Source organism: Rhipicephalus sanguineus, chromosome 8 (genome assembly GCF_013339695.2).
Source record: "Rhipicephalus sanguineus isolate Rsan-2018 chromosome 8, BIME_Rsan_1.4, whole genome shotgun sequence".
NCBI lineage: Eukaryota > Metazoa > Arthropoda > Arachnida > Ixodida > Ixodidae > Rhipicephalus > Rhipicephalus sanguineus.
Genome location: NC_051183.1, coordinates 160564503 through 160582003, shown reverse-complemented (window position 1 = coordinate 160582003; position 17501 = coordinate 160564503). Strand labels below are relative to the sequence as shown.

The 17501-nt window shown below is 48.8% G+C and overlaps 1 protein-coding gene across 1 annotated transcript in view; it reads right to left on the bottom strand.

Moving 5' to 3' along the window:
• Nucleotides 1–15254: 15254 nt before the first annotated feature.
• Nucleotides 15255–17501, bottom strand: part of LOC119402436 (angio-associated migratory cell protein) — a 55828-nt gene continuing 53581 nt past the window's right edge. The window contains exon 4 of the mRNA XM_037669590.2: nucleotides 15255–15676. Within this exon, the coding sequence (XP_037525518.1) occupies nucleotides 15315–15676 (362 nt within the window). The 3' untranslated portion in view covers nucleotides 15255–15314. The remainder of the gene's footprint in view (nucleotides 15677–17501) is intronic.

Genomic DNA, 17501 nt, shown 5'->3' with positions numbered 1-17501 from the left:
GGATGCCATGTCGATGGAAGGATGCATCCCAACGTAATGCATGACTGTTTATTAGCGTAGTAGCAGCAGTGGGGCGAGCATACCGACCCTGCGCTCAGTCGGGTAGCGAAGGAAAGATCTATTCCGAGCTTGGCAGCTTGGTTTTATAGCCACCGTTGGTGACGTAAGCCTCCGGTGACGCTGCGGTGGCGCTGTCCCTTATCGGAGGCGTGGTGTAGCATGCAGCCGTGTCACGCCGGATTAGATAGCGACGAGGCGGAGGCTGCGCCGGTTTGTGCGCAGTGTGTCGCCACAATGTTATCGTCTAACCGCCTGTCGACTTGAAATCCGTTCTGAAGTTCTCCCAAAATATCGTTACGTTCTGCCCATGTTTCTATCTTCATTTTTACTGCTTGCATCGCCAACCTGTATAGTACGGATGTAGTGGTTAGTGGTCTGTACGAGCGAATCTTATCCGTTTCTCCCTCGCCTTTATAGATTAAGTTCATTCTACTTTTTCGCCAACTGTCCGGCATTTGTCTGTTCTTTAAGCATTTTTCTATGGCTTTAAACAATGCTTCTTTAGTGTTATGCAGTGTTGTACGAAACGACGTTCCAGTAACTAGTTACTTTTTGGAGGAACGGAGGAACGCCACCGTTTCATTGAGGATCGGTGCAACTGTAACGGTAACTGTTTACGTTTACGTAGGAACGGCATAGGGAACGGCGTTCCTTCTGCAAACGTTCCTCGGCATTGAACAGGCGCCCGCACACAGCACATCATGCAGAACAGGCTGGATGGGCGACCGCGTGAGGCGCAAGAATCCACCACTCGCCTGTCACTTCACTATGCTGCATCCTGGTTTTCACTGCGCCCCCGGCATCCTGGCGCCCGCCGGGGGCGCAGGGAAGCTCGCGGGAGGAACAGCTGATACTTTTTTAATGCGAATGCATTTCTTAGTCGGGGGTTGTCGTGCGTCCCTGGTCGGCGTGCGCACAGATCTCTCCGCGCGCGCTCCTCCTCGCCCCTAGCAACAGCTGCGCCGCGCCTAGCAACCGGAGCAGGTGGTGAGCGGCGGAGGGTAAGGGGGAAGAGGAGCGCGCGGGCGCGTGGTGGCGCTCGCATCGCGGAGCAGCGGAGGGTAAGGGAGAGGAGGAGTGTACCCGGTGAGGGCGCTCGCATCGCGAAGCTCGCTCCGCGATGCGAGTACGGGAACTGATATCGCACGCCGTTGCCACGTCTCCCGTTCGAGACGCGTGTCTGTACAAGGACTTGTACACCCTTGCCTACACCGGAGACGGAGTCTTTGTGGTGACCGTGTACCTCGCGCCCAACCTCGCTCGGGACGCCGTTGCCGCGAAGCTGGACGCGGCTATGGTGTGCGTGTGCGCTCCAAACCCTCTGATCCCATTGTCTTGGTCGGCGACTTCAACGTTGACGTGCGCAAGAAGAGTGGCGAGTGGCTGGTGGAGTACATGCAGACCAAGCACTCTATGCATTGTCCCTCTGCCGCCTCCGACAACACGTGCCCCACTACCATTCACGAGAGTTGCATTGATCTGGTCTTTACGCGAAACTGTGCCCCGCGTATGCTTCTCAAAGACCCTTTGACCGTGCACTTCAGCGACCACAAGGCGGTGCCGTCAGGCACAACGATAACAGGAACAGGTGCTGACGTATGAATAAATAATGCTTACGTGCACACTGTCGTCTCTCTTCATTAATTAATCGCTCACTCATCGGGTGCACCCAAATGCATTCGCGTTTCCTCACGATCCCCTTCGGGGAGGTGCGGCTTTTTTTCCTTTTTGTCTGAGCCAGTCTGACAGCAATCACGGGCCGTTGTTGAGTGTAGACACACCTTGGAGAACTTTTACTTGACATTCGAGAATCATCGAAACCCATTGTAATGCCGCCGCCAGAAAGGGGCACGCAATTTTTTACCTCGATGACATTTTTTGTTCGGCTAACTCGTAAGTAGCTTGTGTGTGTGTGTGTGTGTGTGTGTGTGTGTGTGTGTGTGTGTGTGTGTGTGTGTGTGTGTGTGTGTGTGTGTGCGCGCGCGCGTGTTGGAGGGGGGGGGGGGGGGCGGAGAGCTGCGTATTCGGGCTGTTCTGCCGCGCGTCCCCGTGCCCTTGTCGGCTTAGGGAAAATTGGGGGAGCCGACTTACGGTAGTCGAGGCGCCTACGCGTGGTTCCGCGGAACGGCGCGAACCATCGTCGTGAATCTGGTGTTTGACGCGCATGGGACAGAGGAGCCAAACACAACGCCAGGGCCGCAGAAAATGAGTGAAGCACCGACGTGCTAAGCACCGAAATCCCGCCCGGAGGCCTCCTACCGCACATTGAAGGGACACTAAAGAGAAGCAATTAATCGGTTTACATCGATAAATTGTGCTCTCAGAACTCTAATGTCCTTAATTTCGCCATCATAGGTGTTAAAATAGAGAAGAAAATGAAATTCAAAGTTTCATTTTTAAATTTCGCGCCGTAACTTTCCCGCGTGACGTCACGAATTTCTAGGTGTACTTATCGTATTTTGGCGCCATTGGCTCAACAAAATTAGCCCGAACTTGGTATGTTAAGTCTATGGCCCCCTCAGAGGACAATGTACTTCATTTTTACTGATTAGGAACTACGTAGTCTCTAGTAGGCGCTGTGAAAATGTGACGCCACGGCCAATGGTGCGGAAACTTCAAAGTGGCGTCGCCACCCACATTTTGTTTTTGCGCGTTTTCTCGCTTACTAAGTGTCTTCTCGCAGCAAGCGTGGTGTTTTTGGTATCATGAAAGAGTAGTTTACTTATATGATAAAAATCATTTTGCTCTTTAGTGTCCCTTTAATGGTCTTCGGCCCCAACGTAACGGTGGCGAAGTTACACTTTGATTCCACACCTTGGCAGTGAGCGCCTTGCCACGCGCGGAGTACTCTTCCGACGTTTTGTTGGTTTTATGCTCGCACGCTGCCGACTGCGACGCGTCGGCCCATTTCCTGGTTATGTTTCTCTCGTCGCGTGGTCTTTAGCGGCTGGCTCGATCCTTTAGTATCTCGTGCATGCCGCGGGCAGCTATCGACAAATGTCTTTTGACACCCGGTTGCGTGGGTAGCGGGGAAGAGGACCGAAACGCAGTGGACGCGGGTGCTGCAGTGGCGTCTGCCCGATGCCTTCGATGGTTTTGGGCAGGCATCACTTCAACATGCGAGTTATCTCCGCGGCTATCGGTCTATAACTTTTATTATCGTTCAGTTCGACAGCCGCCGTACCGATGACGGCTGTCATGCAATAAACGATACGCGTATACATCCAGCGCCACATCCCAATGGGCAACCAATAACTTTGGGACGTCTATCGGACCACTTTTCTGGACATTACGTACATCCGGCGGATGCACGAGAAAATCCATGGGACATCCAACGGGACGTCCGCAGGACTATATGGCGCAAAGGAATTGAACATCCCGAGTTAATCCCACCGGGCGTCAAAACTGGATATTCGGACGTGCTTGGACGTATGCAAATTCAGTAAAAATCTTACCCGACGTCCAGAAAACGTCCGTGGAATGACCTGTATGCTGGACACAGTGAGGCCTTTGGTAATTATCACATGCAGAGCTGGACTTTCTGTGGATTTTTGGGCACCTTCAGGATATCAAAAATCCGCAGAAAGTCCAGCTCTGGACGTGTTAATGACCAAAAGCCTCACTATATCCAGCGGGGCACCAATGGGCTCATAGTAAATACAGCTCAAAAATAGAGACGCAGACAAGAAAAGTAAGGACACAAACAAGCGCTTCTTTCTGTCCTTACTTTTCTTCTACACACCACTTATATCCAATTTCCATGTAGAATTCACATCGGTTTACTACTCAACAAATAATAAATCTGAACACGCAGAGGATGAACACGTACTTCATAAATGACGTTTAGTGTATGGCGCACAAATAATCATGCTTATCAGAGAGAGAGAGAAATAAACGTTTATTTGTGAAACAGTGTTCCGAGCGATGCTCGGTATCACCCTAAGGTGGGAGGGCTCCCTAGTCCAGGAACCCTCTGGCTTCAACTGCCCTCTTGGCCCTGATGACAAGTTGTCGCTGGTCTTCCAGGTCCTCGAGGGCGAGCTTGGCCTCCCACGTTTCGGTTAGGTGGTCGTCGTTCGTGTTTAATGCTGGATTGACGTCCGTCTCCGGTTGCATACTGAGGTCTACATGACACGGGCATTCCAGGAGCAAATGTGCCAGGGTGTCCGGTACGCCGCAGAGCGGGCACATGTAGCTATGTTTCGTTGGGTAGAGGCGGTGCATTAATATTCCATGTATGTGTGTGTTGCTTTGCAGGCGTCTGATGATCACGCTTTCTTCTTTAGTCAGTTTTGGATGTGGTGGAGGGTACACCCGTCGCTCCAGTCTGTAGTGTTGAAGTAGCGACGAATAGGTGTTCTGTACCGCCTCCACCTCTTCAGCCATGGGTCGGGTATCCTGTGGGTCAAGGACAGCCCGGCTGACGTGCTCGCGGGCAGCGGCATGGGCCGCTTCATTTCCCTGTAGACCCTCATGTCCTGGCACCCATATTATACAGGCGTATGGGAGTGGAGTGCTTCGCCGTTTTATGATGTTAAGTGCATCGGCTGAAATGCGGCCCTTCGCATAATTCCTGCAAGCTGCTTGCGAGTCGGTGAAGATCACCGCGGCGTCTGTACATGTGGTTGTGGCGAGAGCGATTGCCGCTTCTTCCGCTGCTTCTGAGTTGTGTGCCTTGACCGTGGCCGACGCTAACTCTCGGCCTCGAGAGTCTACGACGCTGACAGCGTTCGCGTTTCTGCGCGGATACTTGGCAGCGTCGGTGTAGCGGGCGTCCGGGTCTTCCTTGAACTTTCGCTTAATAGCGTCAGTTCGAACCTTTCGTCTACCTTTATGGAATGTCGGATGCATGTTGCGCGGAATAGGCGCGATGAAGAGGGACTCTCTAACGTCCAGCGGGATGCGCTTTTTCCGGTCTGCATCGGCGATGTACGTCTCGCTGTACTTGAGGTACCGGAGCACTGACCTCCCGGTAGGCGTGAGTGCTTCAAATGCTTTTATCTTTTTTTTTCGTTTTGGGGAATCAATAGTTACCTCGATTCGGTCCTGCCAATTTGAATTACGTTAGACCCCGTTTGCACGTAAAAAGTGAAGCTAATTGGTAAGACCGTAAATATAAAGGGCATTTTAGCGGTGACACGTGGCTATATACTTTAGAGCTTGCCGTCGAATGAGTGCCTTCATTCTCATTTTGTGTTTTGTAGAGCCCATCTATGATGAAAAAAGAATGTTTGTCGGCAAGGAGAGTGTATACATTATTGACTATTTAAAGGAAAACAAAGGTGCTCCATGACGGACATAATTCGTGTTCATTATAATATGAAGGATTTAAGAAAAATTAACGAGAACGCCACCTTCATCGCAACAGGAAATGTTCATCACGCTTTTTTTTTTTGTTCATCACGCTTAAGCGAGTTTCGTTTCCATAGCGAGTAAGGACATGGAATATACATTAAAGCGCTTGTTATTTCTGTAAAATGAGTTTTATGTCGTAGAATTTGAAAAAAGTTGCACATTCAAGGCAAAACCAACATATATTTATTGCGCAACTTCGTCATCGTGCCATTAGTGTCACTAAATCAAGCCATGTGAGGCCGACAATTTAATGGTATTTAGGCACTTGATATCTTAATCTCTAATTGCATTAGAAGCGTCCCAGTGAACCTGGTATAATTTGCATGTGTGCAGGTAAGTGCATTAGATTTGCCCATGTGAACCGGATAATAATGTTATAAACGGCCAACAGTGCGAACTCTTGTTCTGGACAAACATGTATGTAGCACTGCGTACACAGCTGACTGAGCTGCTATACACAATACTTTTTGATGTCACATGCACTGTGCACCGATGTCTGTGGCCAAGTCACACGGCGCATTATCATCGTACACTGCCCCTTTTAGACTTCCTCTGAGAATCAAATAAATGAAAAAAAAAAAAAAACAATAGCTTGTTTCGAAGATTCCGAAATATCTCCTTGCTCTATTGCAGTAATCAGAGGGGGCAAGAAAAGAAGAGGCGTCAAACTGACGACCCGTGAAAGCATCTTTTCTTTCGTCCAAAGCTGCTTCACTGGAAGTGAACGCAGAGCCACAGAGCACGCGGTTTGCGCTCTTTCAGTTTACGAGTAGATGAGCGAATACAACACATTTCTGGAGTAAATGAGAGAAAATCGACCTCAGACTACCTCTTGAATTGAAACGACAATGTCAACAAGGGCCTTGAACGTGTACGTTGGATTCTCGGTGACAATGACCGTGAAGCAGTTACAAGGTGTGTGTGTGGGGGGGGGGGGGTCAGGTCGGCCTCAGGGGGGGGGGGTTACAACCCCCCCCCCCCCCCGTCGGTGCGCCACTGGTGTGAGGACAGGATGGGTTCACATCGCAAAGTTTGACGATTAAAGAGTAGCATCTTAGCAAAATGTTTTTTGAGCTAGTTGGTTCATGACTTCTGAAGGAAAAAGTTGTAGCGCAAAACAACACACGGACAGACATAGCGCCAGTTCCATCCTCTTTGTCTGTCCGTGTGTTGCTTTGCGCTACAACTTTTTCCTTCAGAAGGAGTAGCGGCGCATTATCCGATTTCTGACAGCAGAAGGTGTTAAACTGCAGGTGTTAAATCGAAGGCAATGAAGGATGGCCATCGCAGGCAACGAAGGATGGCCATGGCCATCCTTCATTGCCTGCGATTTCCATGCGTCTGGTTCCCTGAAAAAACACATGATAGGGAAGTGCTTCAACTTGGACGACGAACTCAAGGACGCTGTGAAGAAGCATAAATAACGAGCCATCAGAATACGTTGAAGTGAAGAAAGGAGTGCCACAGGGATCAATTCTGGGTACCATCTTATTTATAATTTATAATATGATCTTCGCCACATTCCAGATTGCCCCAAACTAGTAATGTACGCGGACGATACTAACATCTTTTTCGAAGGTTCTTCTCTTGTCGACCTTGAAGGGAATGTGAATCTTTTGTTGAACCAGCTCTCATCATGGCTAAAACTCAACAAATTGTGTTTAAACGCTAATAAGACTAAATACATGGTGTTTGACCCCGTGAATAAGCCAAGAAATTTAAACAGGTGTATTACCTGCCAGGGCCATATATTTGATCAGGTTAAGACTCAGAAGTTGAAGGTGTGTGGTTTCAGGAAGACTTATGTTGGAATGAACATATAGCAAAGTTAACAGCAGAATTAAGTAAAAGCATTGGATGCTTATGCAAGTTCATAGCACTGTGGCTAAAAAATACGCTTTATTACACCCTCTTCTACTCGCGACTCTCATATTGTGCGCTTGTGTGGGGGACACTAACAAACCATTCCAAACTTGATTCTGTGAGACTTTTCATGGCCCCATACGTGACTGAACCGCTATTTTTGAAGTATCTTATGCTCAAAGCCAGTCAAACTTATTATTTTAAATTGTTCCAGTATACAAAACGCAATAGACTTTATTGTTCGCAGGATCCTCGGGGTTTTCTGTATGCTTTTCGTACATATATGCTAGAACTCCAAAGATTTGAACAATTTACGGACGGCAACACACATCATTTCAGGTACCCACCTTTCTAAATATAATCGACAGTCTTCTAGGCGTGTAGAGCACAGTCTCCAAGCAAATGATTAGGATGGTACTGATTAAAAATAACATTAAATTTCCTTGAATATTGTTCTACATTTCCTGTTTGCCTATGTTGAATCTCGTGTTTTTTACTGGTGCAAATACTACATCGTGTGACTATTCCTAAACGTATCTTTGTCTTTTTTCCCCAGGCATCTCAGTGTTTGTTTTCTTTCTTTTTTATATGGGCGATGGGCACTCGCATCTATTGTTTTACTAGCATGTTTAACGGTACAAGTGTTGCTTTGTAAACGTATGCAGACCACTAATAGTGCTTTATTGTTGCTATATAAGTTAAATTATTTTGCACATGTACCTTTTTTTTCTTTCGCATTCCTATTATTTGCATTTGCAAATTGTTTATGATAGCCTGCGTGCCTCTCTGCATTTGGAGCAGTGAAACACGACGGCCTTCTGTCAAACTTCTAAGCCTTTGCTCCATTTCCTCTTCTTGTACAGAGAGAAACAAACGATGTGTGAATCAGTACACATCGCCCTTTGACAGTGGTCTTGCTTGTCGCGTCTTGGCTTTGTAGCTCCTATTTCCTTTATATATTGTCACGCGTGTTTATTGTCTTATTTTTGTGTTCGGGTTACACCCGTAAAGACTGTTAGCAACGCTCGGCGCAGACCGCGCCGCAATGTTTAAGAAACTTCGTGATTGTTATTCTGCTAAGATTATACGCAGGACGCGAGTAGTCAAGTTTATACGAGAGCTTACTCGAGCACCGGCGATAAGGTTCGAATGTTCGATGCCGCATGTGTATAAATGCCGACGCACCTCACCGCACATCAGATTACTCGATGGCCGACGATTGTTCTTGCCGCTATCAATTTACAGCGTGAATCGCTTTTACGTTCACTTCTCATTTTCTGGGCAGTTCGCCCAAATAAGGAGTTACGTATTTCCGATTTCTGCTGGAGCCTTAATTCTTCACCACCACGACCACGTGCCATCTGGTGGAGGTGCTGGTTCATCCATCGTCCGTACGCAAAGCCGTGAACAAGGAGAGGCTAAAGACATCCGGAACGTCGAGCTAGGCGCAGGCAGCTAGCATTGCAGCCAGAGTACAGGCCCCTTCCCGAAACGCCAAACAATTACCGATACTTTGACCTCAAAAACGAACATGTGTCATCGTCTTCGGTGGGTTGCGCACCAATACTGCGAGCAGGTCTTGTTTCGCTCCCCGCAGAAGGAAGCGAACTTTTTTCTCCCCAGGCTTTTTCTCCGTCGTCCACGTCAGCGACGATGACAGCACGCATATATCGCCTACGCCTGTGATGCTGCAGCAGCCAAGGATCGAGTCACCAACATTCTGGGAATCATCTTTTGAAAACCCGGAGAGTTGGCTGGAAACGTACGATCGTGTCGCCATCTTCGACAACTGGGACTCTAACGGCAAGTTACGTCACGTTTATTTCTACTTGGAAGACGCAGCAAGGACCTGGTTCGAGAATCCTGAGCCCAAAGGAAACTGGGATCTGTTTCGCAGCACATATTCCTGGACAGCTCTACGAGCGTCGTCCGCAAGCAAAGGACCTCTGCTTTGCTGGAGACAAGAGTGCAGCTATCAAATGAAAACGTCATCTTCACATGAGAGATGACGCGACTTTTCCGCCTGGCCGACGCTGCCAGCCGCCTGAGAAGAAAAATTACACCATTTCCCGCTAAAGGGGACCATGAGGCGATGCGAAGCCGAAGCACTTGCACGATCGCGTTCCGTTGGCGTTCTTTGGGTATGCTACCGACCTCGCGTCGTGGAACGCGAAGAGGAACGCTACGCGCGTCTTGTCTTCCCTCTCGCCTGGCCGTTAATTCTCACAAGGCGAGCGGGGAACGCGGTCGGCAGGCGTGCGAGAGGGGGGCAGCGTGGAGAGGAGAGAGAGGGGACGCGTATGCGCTGGTGCTCATCCGGGCGTTGCGCAGGAGAGAATTTCGGCATGTCTAGCCCGCGCGTTTCAGAGGAAGAGTGGAAAGGGGAAGTGGAGAGGGGGATGGGAGAGGAAAAGGGGAGAGGGGAAGTGGAGGGGAGGAGGGAGAGGGTGTGTGGAGAGGGAAAGGGGAGAGAGGGCAAGTGGAGAGGGGGAGGGGAGTGGAGAGGGTATGCACATGCGCAGTAAGGGTGGTCACGCCGCACACCACCACCACCACCGGATTGAACTCCGCCATAAGATACTTCGCATCTAAAAAAGGTGGCTTCCTTAAGCGGGGAGTGAAACAAAACCTAGCTGTTCGCAGGATTGGTGCGCATTGACCCATCGAAGACAGTCATCGAATTTCTCACGGAGGCTGGAACAATTGAGAAGTCACTCAAGATGCGGACGAAGCAATATAACCGCTACAGCACACTCGCTAGGCACCGACGACCTACGGGAAACCATCAGCTAGAGTGATCGTGCGGGAGGAGCTGCGCAAGCAGCAAACTTCACCGCAGCCTCAAGTGGACTCGATTGAGGAAATCATAACAGACAAAAATAAGCTGCCACTACGGGTCCCTGAGCCAACGCAGGCTCAACCTCAAGCCATGACCTACGCTGCGCTGTCTGCACTCGCGTTCCACCCCGCGCCAGCGCCAAGACGCCGCACAGCCGCAGTTCCGCCACTGCCAGCCAGCGTTACATGCCGAGGAGGACCGACGTCCGCTTACCACCGCCCGCTTCGCTACCACTGTGGGGAAGCCGGCCTGCACCTACTGCCACTCCAGTACCGCGAGATGGGGCTGCGTGGCTTCGCCGTTAACGCGCCACATCCACAGAGCGGCGAGCGACCGCGCGACATCGCAGGCTACCTCGCAGGAGCGCGGTGGACACCTTGACGACCTTCCCGTTCTCCGTCACCAGGCCGCTACACCTCACCGCAACGCCAGCAGTACAGCAGCCCCGCCCGCGGCCGATCCGCCAGCCCATTTACGGGAAACTAAGGGCAGCAACCGATTGAGGTGCGGTTGCTGTACGACGAATTACCGAATATCCTTTGCCACCGCCGCCACGACGAAATCTTAATACGCCGCAAGCCTAACGGAGCTCTGACGACGAAATTTCGCGGCCAGAAGAACACTTGACAACATCACGTGAAAGCAGCGGAAGAAACCAACGTAGCCGTGATCCAACGCCACGGCCTAACTGCAACGCAAGACGACGAACTAGCAACCTCGACGTTCTCATCGACTGCCGCAACGTCACCGCTCTCGTCGACAATGGGGCCGACTATTCCATCGTCAGTGGGTCGTTCGCCGCGAAGCTGAAGAAAGTTAAGTCTGCTTGGGAAGGCCCCGAAATGCGGACGGCTGGAGGACATCTAATAACGCCGTCTGGAATCTGCACAGCAAGAGTCACCACCAATAATAGGGCTTATCCTGCAAGCTTCGTAATCCTGGTAAATATCTCCAGGGATATCAGACTTGGCATGGACTTCTTAAAACATCACGGCGCCGTCGTTTATTTGAGAACCAAGTCGATAACTCTCTCGTCGGACAAAGCGACACCGCCTGGTGCAAACCCATGTCAACGTGCCTTGAACGTGCACGAGGATCAAGTCACCCATTCCGCCTCGCTCCAGTCATAATTTCCGTCGGCACTGAAAAATCTGAAGACATCGAAGGCGTCATCGAGAGCGATCAGCGTTTGCTGCTGGACCGTGGCATGTGCGTCGCAAGGGGCATTGCTCGGTTGCATGAAGGAAAAGGAAGTGTGATGCTAACGAACTTCAGCCAAGGATAGACACCTGAGCAGGGGCATGATGATTGCATACATCGAAGAAAAGGCCAACACATACAGCAGTGCGTTCGCCTTTTCGAATTCTGACGAAGCTACGACGACCCCAATACCTGTCAACCCAAGTCTTCCCGCTTGGCAACAGCTCCGATGCCTTCTGCAGCAATACAAGGACCGTTCCTCATCGTCATCAAGGGTTTGACAAACGCCCCTTGCTAAGCACCGTATCACAATGGAAGAAAATGCTCGACCACTCCGACAGAGTCCTTACCGGATTTCAATGCGAGAACGAGAAGCTGTGAAGCGACAAGTCGACCAATTGCTGCAGGATGACATCATTCAACCATCGAAGAGTCCATGGGCATCACCAGTAGTCTTGGTGCACAAGAAGGGTGGCACTCTGCGTTTCTGTGTCGATTACCGTCGCCTGAACAAGATCACGAAGAAGGACTTATATCCACTCCCACTAATAGACATTTATTCATTCAAGATGGAAGCACTGCAATGACTGCGCCTGTGAACCGCGGTTTCATGAGATCAAGATTCTGGGCAGAAGCCAAGATCAGACAGCCCGAAAGCTGTTGAAGGCCTATTATATATTAGAAAGAAAAGTGGTGACTGTGTAAGCATTACATCCACTAGATTATCTAAATCCAAAATATGTTTTTTGATAAGTGTCTGCCCCACTAGGCTGATGAGTGAATGTAACAGTTGCCGCGCATGTCTCAAGTCCCTATATATTGCTCCGTCTTTCCATGAATAAACGAGTTGACCGCCTGTGTCGTCATACCTCCCTCTGTCCTCGTATTTTGTGTGCGGTTAAGATGTCAAAATGTTATCCCTTTGATTTGCAGTTATCCTCTGCTGTTGAGTTTCTTCCCGAAAAGATGCTGGCTCTTGCGAGAATAACATAGGCCTGTCCGCTTTGGGCGCCGTCTTCCATAGCTGGACTGTTTGTCGTAGCTTCCTTCGACTTAAACTGCACTGATAATTCTGGTGGAATTGCTCTTGTCAAAACTGGCAACAATATTGGCGTGCAGCTCTTGGTTTCCGCTTTCAGTGTTTTGAGTGCGAATATGTTGACTTGCACTCTCTGCACTAGCCTATTCAGGTCATCAGTATCTTGAGCAGAGCTCACTTTCTCAAAACTCAAAGGCTCGTTCATGTGCATCTCAATTGATCCTTCGCGATTTCCAAACGTTGTTTGCAGTATTTTGATTGCTTCGTCCAGTGTCACGGAATGGAATGAAAACGAAAAAAAGTGACATTTTTGACCGGAACGAAAACGTAACCAAAACTTCCTCTATTATTTTGTGCCGATGTGAAACTGAAATTTTTAAAATCATTTTTCAGTTCATGAGAAAACTTGGCAATCCGGAACAACTGAGCTCATGCAACATAAGCAATTATGCATATCTCAGGATACAGTATTAGCGCATACCTCAGGCAGGAATTCCAAAGCAAAGATATGCTGAAATTGTGCGAAAAACAAAAACAGTGACAACAAAAGATGTTTATATTAACGCAAGTGGATGTGCTTGCCATGCAGGCCAGCGTGGAGAAGGCATTCTCGGCACTGAAGTTTGTTACAGAAAAAGCTGTTATGAGGTCACAACAGCAAATTGAGAAACGACTTTCTTGGGTCAGATGGGATCTGAACCCATGCTGTCTACGTGGAAGTCGAGCATTCTACCACAGAGCCACGATGGTGCTTGACACTCCTTCGCAAAAACACTCTATACATGTGTCATGTTGGGCAAGGAATCGTGTTAACATATGTAATACAGCGTGGCAGAAGAGTAAAATAACAGCCTGGTGTCACATACTGTGAATTGCGTAACAAGTCGGTCGTTGAATCCTTCCAACCCATTACAATGGGCTCAGCCATAATTCATCGTCATCAGTCACAGCACAAAGTGCACATAATGCCTTACAGATGTGTAGTGGGTACCATGATTCGCCGAAGAATGACCAAAAATGCCATAGTGGGTGCTTCCCTACTTCAAGAAAAATTATGATGATTTCAAGCGTAGTGGGTACCTTGAATGTGTACTTGTACTAGTTGTCCCAAGAGAGTCTACAACGGTCTCTAGAAAGCCACTCTTCCAGCTTTCGCTGACTGTGCTGTGTGTTCTGCGCAGGCCTGGCAATTTCTTTATCAGAACAACGGTCTCGCACATCAGAGAGTAGTACATTCAATGACGTGCTGCTTCTGAGATCGTGCTCACTCCCTTGACACAAAGCACTGGGCCCGATAAAAAAGTTCAACTGACTTTTGAGAAAATAAATACTATGACTTTGAAATTAATACTGGTTTGTGCTAGTTGGTAGGAATTCGTAGTACAGTTACTTCTGCTCCTCAGAAGAATGTGGGAAGAACATGTTACCCCTGTCCCACTTTCTTAAGAGAAGCGCAACTAACTATACCACAAATCCAATACTTTTTATGCTTACTTTAACTTCAAATTTTTGCACACAAATAAGAACTTTTACGAACCGTTTCGGAACAGGAATGGAACGGAACTTTTTGTGGTGGAACGAATCGAAAAACATTTCTTTCCGACAGCCTGGCTTCGTCATAATTGTCCTCTGCCGAGTGCTGCAGACCTTCTATAGCAGCAGTCACCTTTCCGGCTAGCGGTGCTAACAAATAATAGAACTTCTGTCCCATGCCGGTCTCAGGTGAACTGCTGACTCGTACTGAGCACAGAAGCGGTTCCACTCCAAAGCTCTTCCACCAAACTTCATCTTTTCAAGCTTAGGGGGCTTAGCTAGCTCCATTGCGCCTTTTCCTGTAGCTGATGGTGCCATCTGCCTTGTCCTGTCATTTAAATTTGATTGTACAGGCTCTCGAAGTCTGAATTCTATTGTAGACAAGATCGTTGTTATTTTCATGTCATATTCTGTAACTCTTTCAAATTCAGCTTTGGCACTATCTTCTGTCAGAAACTTGTCCATTTTCGTTGGCACTCTTGAGGCTTTCCCTTATTCCTTTAATCTGCACCTGCATCGTGAATAACTGCTCCCAGTTAGCTCCTTCATTAATTTGCTGTTCGGCTCTGTTGATCAGCTGCGTGATCTGAGAGAGAAGCATTTTCCTTATCTTTGTTATGACTTCCTTGCTCATTTTTAGTTAAGTAACAATGACGCCTTCCTCGTCATTCAGCCGTTCCGATGCTTATGCAGCCCGCCTTGTTTTTGTCGGTTAATCCGCTGTTTTCTTCTCTGCTGCTCCATGGCAGGTTGATTTTTCTTGTGGGCAGGGAGGTACTGATCCTGGTCACGGCACCATTGATAAGGGGATCAAGACCAGTGACTGCTTCGAACCAAAGCAGTTTATTAGAAGAAGCGAAACAGCAGTGAAGTCGTCTTTCTCTTGTTCTTCGAGCACCTTGGTGATGATACTTTACATCCCCTTCCCTAATCTCCCAATGTAGCCAACCGCAAGTTTCACTGGCTAAGCTCCCTTTCTGTTTCCTTCCTTCCCACTGTGCATGGCATCTGGCAACCTTTTCTCACACACAATTAAAAATTGAAGCTTCATTCATTCATTCACTCACTCATTCATTCATTCATTCATTCATTAAAGTTCCACCCAGCATAAGCAGGCGTACTTGCTCACCTTTTCGCAACACTTGAAATGTACCTGTGAGCTAGTTGGTCGTTACGGAGTATATCAGTGCAGACTGAAAAAAAAACATCGTAAGATACGAGCCCTTGTTTTCTATGTGTACGGGCACATTTCATTAACTTTGCAAGTCATACTACAAAACTTGCTGTGCAGACAAGGCAGCCCAAGAAACTACACAAATCAGCCACTGTGCAGGCAGCAAATGAAATGACCAAAAAAGAACTTGTAACAGAACAAAACTTTTACTGCATAAGAAGGCGGCAGTGTAGTGGTCAGTGAAGACGAGATCAGTCGGGTGAGGCGAACCTGTGCACGGTACAGATGCCACCGTCGGACACGCTCACCACACGCTGTCCGTCTGGAGACAGCACCAGGTCTAAGATGTCGTGCCGGTGTGCCCTCCAGCAGAGAGTTGGTTCTTGCGGGGTGCGTACGTCCCAGGCACGCACAGCACCGTCCAGGCATCCCGTGACTATGGTGTGCGGTCCCTGCCAGACGGCACGTGTCACGCCTGCAGGGTGCACGCAGCTCTGACGCTCGGCCTGTGAGCCCAGGTCCCAGAGTGAAAGCCGGCCAGACAGCAAGCCAGCCGCCAGTGTACGCTGGGCTCCATCGATACACACTGCTTCCACTGTGGAGGCCTCGTCACCTGCGCATAACAAGAACACACCCTACATTTACCTAATAAGCAGCATACTCATTAGACAGCCACCTGCCCTCGCTTGAAAACCACTACCACCTTCCATGTTCCTGACAACAGGTCTGCACACGTCTAATCACTTGCCACTAGCAACAGCGTTCCAGGAAATGCAGGCACGGCTACCTACCTAGTGACTAAACGTGGCTTCTCGTCTGTGACATCAAGTGCCAATTTGATTCAACTCTGCTGCAGATGCAAACGGCTAGTATCAATGTCTATCACAATCAGTGCTGCGTTCCACGTAGAGGTGACGGGGGTGTTGTAACAGCACTCCCGCCACTTGTGTCACGGTGTCATGCAGAACACCGAGCTGCCTGCAACTATGTCGGCGTTACCCAACCTTTTTTCATTCAATGGACAGCGTGGCTACTCTAATTCAAGGACTACACGATCGCGTCTGGTCTCACCACTGCCGCCAAAGAAACCACCGTCTTTGCACTCTCGTACTGCATAGGCCCTCAAGCGCAGGTCATACTTTCTTTGCTCATGACAGACATCCAGGCCTGCCAATCTGCGCACCCAGTAAAAAGAATGCATGAAACCGTTCTCGTAAGAATGCATGAATCCAGCAGCTTCCACCCCAGGGTGTCTACCGAGTTGACATTTCTAAATTCCCTGAGTTTTCCAGGTTTTCCCTGAGTGTTTTTGCAAAATTCCCTGAGTGAAACAGAACTTTGTTTTATGTCAAGATGGGTAGAGACCATATCGCTCGGTTATGTCACTCTCTAATACGCACGTTAGAAAATAAAAACGACTTAATCCCATTTGAATAGTACATAGAACAGTTAAACCTCAATATAGCGAAGTTGGTAAAAGCAGCAACTCACTTCGTTATATCGAAACTTCGCTAAGCTGAAATTCGACCTTTCATGCAAGGCATAGTTACTGAAGGATTAATCTTAAATTGAAAATGCCACAAGAATGCTCGACTAATATGGCGACATGAAAAAACTTTTTTTATTTTCTGCGTGAAAAAAAAAATCAATTTTGTTGAGCCTGTGGTGCAGCAATCACAGTTAGATGCCTTGCCAGAGTGTCACATCTAAAGACGAAACAAATGCGGGTATAATGCATTGTGGAATTGCGCTTGTTCTGCTGCTGCGGGTTGTCATATCCTTGCGCGTTGCCCAGAGCAATGCAACGCCTTTGCTATCATGTTCCCCAGCCGAACCATTTGCTCTCCACGAACGCACAACATCGAAAACCATCCCACGTTAGAAAAAAAAGTCACAGTTTCACCGCAAGAGCAAAATAGTAAATCCGATAGCAACAATGAGGAATTTTATATGAATATAGGCTAGCAGCTTGCTCCTTCAGGAAACGCAGCCGCTGCACTAAGAGAAGTGTCCTATCTATGGCTCAGGGGCGGATTTAGGTACCCAGTTGGTGGGGGGGGGGGAGGTACAAAGGCTGAAGCCCCCGCTCAGCAGTGCATTTTGGTGGGTCACGCATATTTACAACAGCCTAGAGGGGATTATGGTGGTGCCTAAGAAGCCTTCGTCGTAAATGTGCATAGGAAAGCAGGAAAGGGTAGAGCGATGAGAGAGGTAGAGAGCAGGGACAAGATTCTCTTTACCCCTTTTGGGCAGTGACAGGCAAAGCAACCTGAAAAAGGGGGCAAACTCAACAGGCAACCTGACAAAGGAGGTGGACGACAGGCACTGAAGGGAGGGGGCGGGGGCTGGCTTAAAGGGGGGGGGTGCGATCGCCGCTACCGCCCCCCCCTTGGATCCGCCACTGCTATGGCTTCAACGGAAGTTTTGCAATTAGAGCG